This window comes from Solanum stenotomum, chromosome 8, assembly GCF_019186545.1.
Source record: "Solanum stenotomum isolate F172 chromosome 8, ASM1918654v1, whole genome shotgun sequence".
Lineage (NCBI taxonomy): Eukaryota > Viridiplantae > Streptophyta > Magnoliopsida > Solanales > Solanaceae > Solanum > Solanum stenotomum.
The window spans coordinates 30,425,729-30,437,734 of record NC_064289.1 but is presented as its reverse complement, the minus strand read 5'-3'; the positions used below and the strand labels follow the sequence as shown (position 1 = coordinate 30,437,734).

The 12,006-nt window shown below is 36.6% G+C and overlaps 1 protein-coding gene across 2 annotated transcripts; it reads left to right on the top strand.

Annotated features, from left to right (window-relative positions):
• Nucleotides 1–9,418: 9,418 nt before the first annotated feature.
• LOC125874513 (putative serine/threonine-protein kinase-like protein CCR3) lies at nt 9,419–12,006 on the top strand. Of its 2 annotated transcripts, XM_049555413.1 has the most exons (2): nt 9,928–10,149; nt 10,247–12,006. In XM_049555413.1, the coding sequence occupies exon 2, from the start codon at nt 10,410–10,412 to the stop codon at nt 11,880–11,882; it is 1,473 nt and encodes a 490-aa protein (XP_049411370.1). In that variant the 5' UTR covers nt 9,928–10,149; nt 10,247–10,409; the 3' UTR covers nt 11,883–12,006. The 2 variants fall into 2 exon arrangements, with proteins under 2 accessions (XP_049411369.1, XP_049411370.1); XM_049555412.1 differs by having other exon boundaries at nt 9,419–12,006.

The following is a 12,006-nucleotide window of genomic DNA, read 5'->3' as shown; positions in this document are numbered from 1 at the left end:
TTAAAGCTAGAAAATGATTTCTAAGGGTTGCATCTACCATCTAGTTAGGGTGAGGGATACGGATTCCAAAACCTCTACTCTTGAGTCAGTCTCCGTTGTTAATGAGTTTCTGAAAGTGTTTCTCGATGATCTACCTGGTGTTCCTCCCAAAAGGAAAATAAACTTCGGGATTGACCTACTTCCACATATGTAACTTATCGTTATTCCTCTTTATCGAATGTCTTTTAAAACTTACGAAATTGAAAGAGCAATTGACAGATATGTTGGATAAGGGTTTCATCCGACCAAGTATCTCTCCATGGGGTGCTACAATTTTGTTTGTTCAAAAGAAAGATGGTTCACTTCGCATGTTCATCGACTACCGTTAGTGAACAAGGCTACCATTAAGAATAAGTATCCTTTTCCAAGGATAGACGACTTGTTTGATAAACTTCAAGGGGCAAGTTACTTCTCTAAGATTGACCTCCGTTCAGGTTATCACCAAATGAGGGTGAATGAAGATGACATTTTGAAGACGTCTTTTCGGACTCGATATGGTCAGTATGAGTTTTTGGTTATTTCATTCAAGTTGACTGATGCTTTGACCGCATTTATGGATTTAATGAATAGGGTGTTTAGACAATACCTTGATATGTTTGTGATTGTGTTTATTGATGATATATTGATATATTCAAGGAGTGAAGATTAGCATACCGATCATATAAGGATTGTGTTGCATGTCCTCAAGGACCAACAACTTTTTGCAAAGTTTAGTAAATGGAAGTTTTGGTTAAGATCTGTGGCTTTTCTTGGTCACATTATTTTCGGAAAGGGTATTGAGGTAGATCCTATGGAGACAAATGTGGTTAAGATTTGGCCTAGACAACTATCCCCTTCAGATATTCAAAGTTTCTTGTGTTTAGTCAGTTACTATAGAAGGTTTGTAGAAGGGTTTTCTTCGATTGCCTCTCCATTAAAAGCATTGACCCAAAAGAAATTCAAATTCTTAGGGTCGGAAGCTTGTGAAAAGATTTTTCAGGAATTGAAGGATATACTTACCTTCACTCCGGTGTTGACTTTACCGAAAGGATTTGATGGATTTGTCATTTATTGTGATGCTTCGAGAATTGGGCTAGGATGTGTCCTTATGCAAAATGGGAAAGTCATTGCCTATGCTTCAAGGCAACTCAAGATTCATGAAAAGAACTATCCTACCCATGACTTAGATCTAGCGGCGGTTGTGTTTGCTTCAAATAATTGTAGGCATTATTTATATGGTATCAATGTTGATGTATTCACCGACCACAAAAGTTTGCAATATGTGTTCAAATAGAAGGATCTAAATCTTTGCCAAAGCAGATGGCTTGAGTTACTAAAAGACGACAGTAGTGTCTTTTATTACCCCGACAAAGTGAATGTAGTGGCGGATGCTCTTAGTTGGCTATCTATGGGTAGTGTTGCTCATGTCAAGGAAGATAAGAGGGAGTTGGCTTGTGATGTTCATAGATTGTCCTGATTGGGTGTTCAGTTGGTTAACTCTACCAAAGGTGGTGTTATGGTTCATAATGGTTCAGAAATGTCTTTTGTGTCGGAAGTGAAAGCAAAGCACAGTCTTGACCCAATATTGATTGAGTTAAAAGAAGCGGTGCTTAAAAAGTTTGTTGATGCTTTCTCCCAAAGGGGAGATGAAGTTCTTCGATAGTAAGGTCATTTGTGTTTTCCCAATGTAGATGACTTGAGGGAGAAAATTTTATCAGAAGCCCATATTTCTCGATATTCCATTCACCCGGAAGCCACCAAAATGTACCGTGACTTGTGGGAGGTCTATTAGTGAAATGGAATGAAGAAGCATATTGCCGAAATTGTGTCTTAATTGTCAGTAAGTGAAAGTTGAGCATAAAAAGCTGGGAGGTTTGTCTCAATATATCGGTATTCCTACTTGGAAGTGGGAAGATTTGAATATGGACTTCATTATTGGTTTGCCCCGCACCCGGTGACAACATGACTCGATTTGGATTATAATAGATTGTATGACAAAATTGGCGAATTTCATCCCCGTCAAGGTTTCTTATTTGGTGGAAGACTATGCTAAGTCGTTTAAGGGAAATGTTAAGGTTTCATGGAGTGCCCCTATCCATTATCACCGACCATGGTACCTAATTCACTTCTCAATTTTGGAAATCCTTCCAAAAGGGGCTTGGTACTCGTGTTAAGCTTAGTACGGGCTTTCATCCTCAAACCGATGGGAAAGTGGAGGGTACTATCCAAACTTTGGAAGATATGTTGAGAGCTTGTGTTATTGACTTCAAGGATAATTGGGATGAACCTATGCCTTTGATTGAGTTTGTGTTCAATAATAGATATCACTCAGGTATTGGTATGGCTCAATTTAAGGCTCTATATGGTAGGAGGTGTAGATCTCCTATAGGTTGGCTTGAAGTGGGTGAAAGTTCTTTGATAGGTACCGAATTGGTACATGAGGCTATGGAGAGAGTTCGGCTTATTAGAAAAAGATTGAAAATGACTCTAAGTCAAGAAAAGTCCTATGTCGGTGTTCGAACAAGAGATGTTGAATTTAATGTAAAGAATTGGGTCTATTTGAAAATTTCACCCACGAACAGTGTAATGAGATTTGGGAAGAAATGGAATCTTAGTCCCCGCTATGTGGGCCCATATCATATTTTGAGGTGTATTGGTAAAGTTGCTTATGAACTTAATTTGCCTAATGACTTGGCATCGGTGCATCTGGTTTTCCATGTCTCCTTGTTGAAGAAATGTGTTGGTGATCTGACATCTATAGTACCATTGGAGAGTCTTAGTATAAATGATAGTTTTTCTTATGAAGAAGTTTCGGTTGAGATTTTGGACCGACAAGTTTGGAAGTTGAGAAACAAAGAAGTTGCTTCCATAAAGGTTATTCAGATGAATCAGTTAGTTGAGGGTGATACTTGGGAGGCCGAGGCAGATATAATTTCATGTTATCCTCATCTTTTTCCCTCCATTCCTACTTTAGCTTTAGGTATTTAGTTCCTCATAGTTTACTCTTTTGTTGTTCCCATGTTTCCTCAATGGTCTTTGTCATTTAATGGAAAACTTCCCACAATAATGAACTAAGGTTACTTCTAGAAGTATCTCAAATGCATTTTAAAGATGCTTAGCTTGCATTGACCATGATTATGAATTATGTCTTCTAACATGTTATTTTATGATTTAGCTTGGTCATTGCATGTCATGTAAAGTCCCTTTTAGAATGATTTCATAACTCTTATGCATTTCTATCATACTTAGTACATCCCCTGTACTAATGCATACTTATGCCTACATTGTTTCACTAATGTAGGGTCCAAAGCTTCCATTCTGCACAATCGTGGCTAGTTGATCCTCTTGAGCTTTGAAGATTGGTGATTCCTCATGTTGCAAGGACCGAGACTTTTTATTGCTTTATGTTTTTCCTTTCAAACTTGTATGTGATGTATGAGTTACGTCCCAATCACTTTCCGTATGATGTACAAGATGGCTTTGAGACTTATGTTAGACTTTCGCTTTTGTCAAATTCTTCATGATATAAAAGTATCTTTTGAATTCTTTAAATTCTATTATCTTGTATGACGTATATATGCTAAGTGTCTTGTATAGGGTCTCGTGGGGTCCTATACGCCATGTTACGATTAGGTGTAATTTGGATCGTGACATCACCCCCTCTTGCAGGATCATGTTTTTTGACATATGAACAACACCCTCTACCTATTGGAGAATATTAGATGCCTGAGCAGCAGATCGACCAATTGACACATCAACTACGCTTTGGGGCAGCTGGAATAGAATCTCAATACATGCGTTTGGCACAAACATGTTATTATAGATGAATATATGTTAGACATTGATTCATTCAATAAGGAATTTCCTTTTATCACCATCAAATATGAGGAGAGCATTTGGGAAGGGGTCCTCACCCCTGCAGGCACTTACTTCCCTGAATTGGTGTGGGGGTTCTATGTGACATATCACTCCCATATAGATCAAGCATCTCATAAAGGGAGTGCAAAGACAAGTCCATGTATAATGTATGTTTTGGTTTGAACAAATTGATACTACTACTGCTACCACATATTCCATTTGGTGGGTGGGGTGACAATTTTGAAAACTAGTTCCACCCGTCAAAGAACACCAAAACATAATTAATATGCTAGGGTAGCTAAGATTATATTAGAGGGCTCCCTTTCATGGACAAGAATCAGAGGTGAATTAATAGGTAATATCTATCATCAGAAGCATGAATATAGTTCGACTTCGTGTGTGCAAGCCTAATGCTCGCATTATGAAGGGTCTACATGTTGAGAGTTAAATAGTGGCCAAGAAAATTAGTGGTTTGCTAAAAAATGCAAGGGTATTATGCCCTTCCCATCCCTTATCATCTACTTTTATTGGAAAATGAATTGTCCACATTTTCGGAGGTGGATAGATGTATTCGAGATAAGCACATGATCACCATGGTTAATAACATGGACAAATATGCACCAAGGGTTAAAAAGAGGAGGGCAACCTCTTCATCCCCAAGTGATTCACCACAAGTGTTAGAAATGCTTTCACCACCCATCACAACATCAACACCGTCTGCTCAAGGATTTTTCAAGTTGACTGCTATGAACGGATATCATAGAGACCAATTGTCAAAGTTGGCAACAATTCACCCTCTTTCATTCATAGAGCGCTCAAGACTTCAATGAAGTCGATAACTAAAATAATGAGTGGTGTTTGCAAAAAAGTTGACATCTTAGAGACAGAAGTTGCATTGATGCGAAGGCCAAGAGACCCAACACCACCTCCTCCTCCTCGAGAATTAAATCTGAATCTCCCAGCTAGTGAATTGGAATCTCCGAACCCAGCTTCCAGCCTTCTGGGGGATTGGTAAGTTTGTGATTATGATACCTTTGAATCCAAGTCTAGGGAGAGAATAACAGTAGAAATATTGTGATGCACAACTACTCATCAAAGGGATTCACCACCTCAGGGCATTCTTCGTGGGGCCTACCCCTCATTTTTCCTATCCTCGCATAATGACTATGTCGGATAGGTGGGAAGTGGCATCTTCATCAAGTAGAATTGAGTTGTCCATTGACCCTACGATTCCATCCGACGTGAATCTGTAACTGATTCAGTTCATGCTTGCATTCCCCAGGCAACCTCTACGCATTTAATGTCAGGGAATGTTCTTGCGCTTTTCTCCTCAAGCTTTGAGGACATTGCTTGTCTTTTAGATTGGGGGTGGGTTTATGGAATTTGGAAATTTTAGTTTGAATGGTGTATTAACTTAGATGATTGGGGGTGGGTATGTGGAATTTGGAAATTTAGTTTGAATGGTGTATTGAATTAGATGATGTAGCATGGGAATGTAAAGTTTTAAATTTGTGGCATCATCAGACTTTATCCTATGATTGTGGTTACTATTGCTTTTAGCTGGGCTGATTTTACATTTCTTTATTGTCTTATTACTCGTTCTTAATACACTTAGTGCATTCAATAGTCCTTGTTCTCTCAATAAATTTAGGAGATCGCTATTTAAAATCATCTTTGTGAATATTATATAGTTAAATGAACTCCAAGGGTTTTCTTCATACCATAGTTTTTTCCAAGGAACAAATTTTTTTCTTTTTCTTGAGTCTTTTATTTTTGTGTCCAATCGGGTTGGTCTTTCCTTATGATAGATTGAAAGGCAACTTTCTTAAGGAAAAATGTCATGTTTTAGTTTGAATTTGAGTAATGTGTAACACTTCTTACAATAGAGACAACTAAAAAATTTCATTTGGCAAAGGAAGATTGGAAAGGATTTAAAAAATGATGGAAGAAGTGAACTGGAAGCTATTTCTTATCATGGCTTGTACATTTTTTATTTGACTTTATGATTTACAAGAGGGTGTGGATTCAGTCACTATAGTTTGTCAAAATTTATTCGGTGCAATTAATTCTTAGACTAACTCATCATTTGAAATGGGAGATACCACAAGAAGAAAGGGTAAAATGCAATAGGAACTTGTAGAGGCAATCTCACGAGAGAGTGTATATATATTTTGCGTGAGAGATGACTTGAGAAATCTAATCCATACAGAAGCTAAGAAGATTCGGCATGGGACTAGTACAGAGACAGAAGCACAAGCCATTCTAATTGCTCTCAAATATTAACAACATTCAAAAGATGATGGTGAAATCAGATTCACGGACTCTCACAAAATGATTAAAAGGAATGGAAGATACCATGGCAACAAACATAGATCATAAAGGAAATTCAAAAACTATTAACACTAACACAATGAAGCATCATTCATGTGTCTAGGGAGACAAATAAATTAGTAAACAAGTTGGCAAATGAAATAAACAATCATTTTTAGAATTTTAACCAACTATTAGTGAAGAGGAGACATATTCTAAATGAAAATAAGGCTCAAATACCAACGTTGAGGATCAAAACAAGAAGGCTAAGGACTGATGAACATTAGCATGAGAACACACATATACATGATTAAAAGCATCAGTAGGTCTCACATATATGTTATTTACATAAATAGTTTGTACTACTATAGGGCTTACATAACTGTGAGTTCTAAGCTACGTCAACTTACAAAAAAATATACCAACAAAAAGAGAGGGTCTTGAAGTCAAATGGAAAAATTTGGTACTGTGACTGAGAAAGAACTTTGCAAGAAAGGAGTTGAGGAGCATTTTGATATCTACACTGCTTCAGTAGAAAAAGAGGCAAGATAAAAATTTTAAAAAAAGGAAAAGAAAGTACAAGGGAGAGTTTAGGAGCTTACATAAAGTAACTTTCGAAGCTCACAAGACTTGGCACCTCTGTCAACTCCATATTAGAGACTGCATCCGCTGGAATACACCTCTGCAGAAGAAGAAGCACAAATGATAAAGAAAGAAATTACTCCTGTGAGCTGAGAAAGAAATGTTGTATCATCATTATAATTGGCATTGATGGCCCACATCAGGAGGAAACGGAAGGCTGGATTAGGAGAAACTCAAGTGGCAACTTGAAAGAGAAAAATGGGAGCTCAAAATGAAAAACTTATTTTTTTAGGAATATGATAAAGAGGCTGGTGGTTATGTTTATGGATTGGGCTTTGGTTTTTTGGTTTTTTTTTTTTTGGGAAAATCACGTAATTAAACAAACTTATACTACTTAATTATCTACCATAGCTAATGTTTGTTTATATTATCATTCGCAACCATTTAATCTCGGTAAATACGATTTTCAATTCTTCTTATTTGTATAATCGTGTACTCTTTTCCTTAAATACATATGAGCCCATTCTCTCTCTTCAATCACTTTCCCTTATTTTCTCCTTTATTCTCTCAATTAAAATTGATTTCAAATTTTGACATTTTCACTTATTCCCTCCCAATTGTGATTCTTAATTTATATGTAAGTTTTTTACAGTTAAATTCTCTTTACATTTTTTTTTTGTGATTTCATCATTTTCCGATTTGTATTTGTATATCACTGAGATTTCTTTTGATTTTTTAGATTTTTAGTTGGATTATGGATGAAGATGCATCCTCTAGGAGAGTCACGAGAGGTATATAATTTAATCAAACAAAATGGACGATTTCCCAATTTGTTTTTCATCTTTTATACATATACAACCAATAATTTTTGTATAAAACTGTTTATACGTATTCAACTGTTTATACATATTCAACTGCTTATATGTATTCAACTGATTTTGTATATGAAGTGTTATACGTATTTAACTAATTTTGTATATGAAGTGTTATACGTATTTAACTAATTTTGTATATGAAGTGTTTGTATTTGAAGTGTTATATGTATTCAACTGATTTTGTTTATGAAGTGTTTGTATTTGAAGTGTTATACGTATTCAACTGATTTTCTATATGAAGTAATTATACGTACTCAACTGATTTTGTTTATGAAGTGTTTGCATTTGAAGTGTTATACATATTCAACTGATTTATACAATTGTGGATGTATACAATTTGACATAAACTACAGTAGATTATTCAATTGATTTTTACTTTTATACATTTATGTACTGAAATTGCAGATATCAAGTCGTCTCTCTCGATCAATTCAAATACAACTAAAAACAAATTCTTCAACCAAAACTCCAATTACCAATGGAGTAATTATACAATCAAGAATAATTAGTTAATTCTCGATCTATTAGAATATAATTGCAAACAACTATTCGAATGAAATTCCAATTATTAATGGAGAATTTATACAATTACATATACAAATTAGTTCAATTGCTCTGTTTTTTCAAGTTCTTCATCTAGATGAATGCAAATCAAAAACATGAATCAATGCAAATCAAATATACGTTTCAGCATGAAAATTCGACATACATACATATGAGTTGAATCCATTGTATTACCTGCTTGCTTGTATAACGATGAAATTGTTTGAATTTTTGTTTGAGTTGCAGAGTGGTAATGATAGCATGAACTCCTAGTGTTGTTCGTATGAATGAGTCCTATTTGGTAAAGAGATATAACCACGTCAATTAAGTGATTGTTTTCCTTTCCACAACCAAAATTATCGTCCTTCCTTATTTTTTGTTCGTAGAAAGGATTTCATTTTCATCTCATGGATTAAATCTATTGAAATTAATTCATAGACAAATAATTATGTGGTTAAAGTTTAAATATAAGTATTGAAACTATAAATTAGTAATCGGTATGTTTGACAAGAAAATGATCGAAATAAATAGAACAAAATGTACTTCTTCTTTCTTTTTTTCGGAAAAGTTACAAAAATATTAGGAATAAAAGTACTAAAAGTCTTGATCAAATCAAATAATTTTGTAAATTGACAATCATAAGTTTGAATTAATTACAAATAAATAAAATTATGCTCATAGGATGATTGAATAAGTTGTAATATTTTTACCCAAACATTCTCTATTTTGCATAAAACGAACTTATCTATATGTCCTGGTATTTTAAAAAAATTAGGTCAAAGCAACAACTACCCACATTTTCTACAAGCTCATTTCGCAGCCACAAATTCATCTCATTTGAGACCAAGTCTTAAGTCAGTCGTATATTCAAAATTTCAAACTTGAAAATTACAATTATTTAACTAATTCTACGCTAAAAACGTATTTTCACTCAATATTTAATATTAATATGTATTATTCTCCCTTTAATATTTATCTATTAAATTTAAATTCCTTATCTTGATTATTACCAAATCCAAGTATTTACCCTAATCCTACCCAATGAGAAAAGTAAAAGAGAAATGAAAATTGTACTTAGCCTCCGGTCAACATTCGCCAAACCCCTCTAATCCTAATAAAAAATTACGTGTGCATTGTGAGTTGTCGTGTTCGATGAAATTCAGCTACAAAGGACCTACACAGCCACGTGCGATGTAGAAAATCCAGCAAGTACCATCTCTTTTAGCTCTCTCTTCACTGTTTTTTAGCTTTTAGCCTTTTCAACAAACAGCTAAATTTTCTCTCTCTACAGACACAGATGACGGAGGAATTGTCAAAAATACTTAGATGACGACGCCCTCAGCCACCGTCGCCGTCGTTTTGACCCTAGTAAACCTCTTCATTTATGTTCAAGCCTTGGGTGGCTCCGCCACCACTCTTGCCGTCGTCTATGGAGGCTCCGCTACTATCTGCGGCATAGTTGCTAACCAACCAATACAAACAATCCAATGTTGGAAAGACAATCAATCTACGGCTATACCAATTTCACCTAACGTTTCGTTCGACTTCATCGCCGGCGGCCTCGACGGCTTCACCGCCGTTCGCTCCGGTGGATTTTCTCTCCTTTTCTGGAACACGAGTTTCGTCCCCAAACGACTGTATTTCAGCAACTCAAACTTGTTAACAACCGTTACAATGGGTGGCGACAAAATATGTGGCATAACCAACAGTACAAAAAATGTTACCTGCTGGAGAGGCGATTTGAGTGAACAGCCAAATGGGTCATCACAATTTATATCAATCTCATCTGGGTCTGAATTTTCTTGCGGAGTTTTGGAAAGTTCAAACAGGGTTGTCTGTTGGGGAAATAGTGATATCGCTTCAACTATCCAATCTGAGTTCCGTAATGAAACGATGATGAATATATATGCCGGCGGAAGGCACGCTTGTGGGGTGAACGCTACCGGATTTTTAATTTGCAGAGGTGATAACACAAACGGTCAGCTTGATGTTCCTTCTAATTTGTCTTACGAGTATTTTGGATTAGCTTTGGGGATTAATCATACTTGTGGAATTCGTAGGGTGAATCGCACGGTAGTTTGTTGGGGCGGAAATGGTGTATTTTCAAGTAATGTAACAGAAGGATATTTTTTTGAATCAGTTTCAGCTGGGTTAGATTTTACGTGTGGATTAACCACAAACAATTTTTCAGTGGTGTGTTGGGGGCCAGGTTGGACTAGTAAGATGGTTCCTCAAGGGGCTGCCCTTCCTTTACCGATGATTCTTCCAGGTCCGTGTGTACAAAGTAATTGTAGTTGTGGTATATATCCGCAGTCTCAAAGTCTCTGTTTTGGCAATGGTAATATTTGTAGGCCTTGTGATTTCTCAATTTTAGCACCACCTACTTCACTACTACCACCACCAGCACCGCCGCCATTGGCACCTTCTTCGTCTTCTAAAAGGCTAAGTAGAGGTTTATTAGCTTTTGCTATTGTTGGATCAGTGGGCACTTTGGCAGGGATTTGCAGTATAATTTATTTTCTTTGGGCTGGTGGTTGTTTTGGAAAGAAGAAAGTACATAATTCAGTTCAACCTACTATTACTGCTACTTCTAATGGTGGGCAATTATCCAGTAGTGGTCCTATTTCAAGATCATCAACTCTTAGGCGTCAAGGGTCGCGGTTGATGAGGCGTCAAAGGAGTGGAACTTCTTCTAAACACGCAGACAGGGCAGAGGAATTTCTGTTTACAGACCTTGCTGCAGCTACTAACAATTTTTCTCTAGAGAACAAGATTGGTGCTGGTAGTTTTGGGGTGGTTTACAAGGGCAAACTACCGGATGGTCGTGAGGTTGCCATCAAACGTGGAGAAACGGGTACAAGAACAAAGAAATTTCAGGAGAAAGAAAGTGCATTTGACTCAGAATTAGCTTTCTTGTCTCGGCTACATCACAAACATTTAGTTAGACTTGTTGGTTATTGCGAAGAAAGGGATGAAAGGCTTTTGGTTTACGAGTACATGAAGAATGGAGCACTTTTTGATCATTTACATGATAAGAACAATGTGGAGAAGAGCAGTAGTATAATTAATTCTTGGAAAATGAGGATCAAGATTGCTTTAGACGCTGCACGAGGCATTGAATACCTTCACAATTATGCAGTTCCGCCTATAATTCATAGGGACATCAAGTCATCCAACATCTTGATTGATGCAAACTGGATTGCAAGAGTGTCTGATTTTGGATTATCGTTAATGGGGCCAGAGAGTAATCGCGATTACAGCAGCAGGCCAATGAAGGCTGCTGGGACAGTTGGGTACATTGATCCCGAGTATTATGGTCTAAATGTGTTGACAGCAAAGAGCGATGTCTATGGACTTGGAGTAGTATTGCTAGAACTTTTGACAGGAAAGAGAGCGATATTCAAGAGCGAAGAGAACGGAGGTGCACCAATGAGTGTGGTGGACTATGGAGTACCAGCAATTATGGCTGGAGAATTGAACAAGATTTTGGATAAGAGAGTAGGGACAGCAGAGGCAAGTGAAGAAGTAGAAGCAGTGGAATTGGTGGCGTATACTGCAATGCATTGTGTACATTTGGAAGGGAGAGACAGACCAACCATATCTGATATTGTTTCTAATTTAGAGAGAGCTTTGGCTGCATTTGATGATAGCCATGGCAGCATCTCTAGTGGTCCAATTTCCTTTGTTTCTGATTGATAATTCCACTCTCTCATTCTTTGTTTATGGCTAATTAAAAAGTGTGATTATTTTGTTAATAGTGTAAAGAGTAGATTCTTCATTCTAACATCATGTCTAAGGAAATCTGTAAGCTGCCAATTGC

Excerpts from the sequence above, each read along its gene's own strand:
- LOC125874513 (XM_049555412.1), top strand. The coding sequence starts at position 9,513 with ATGACGACGCCCTCAGCCACCGTCGCCGTCGTTTTGACCCTAGTAAAC.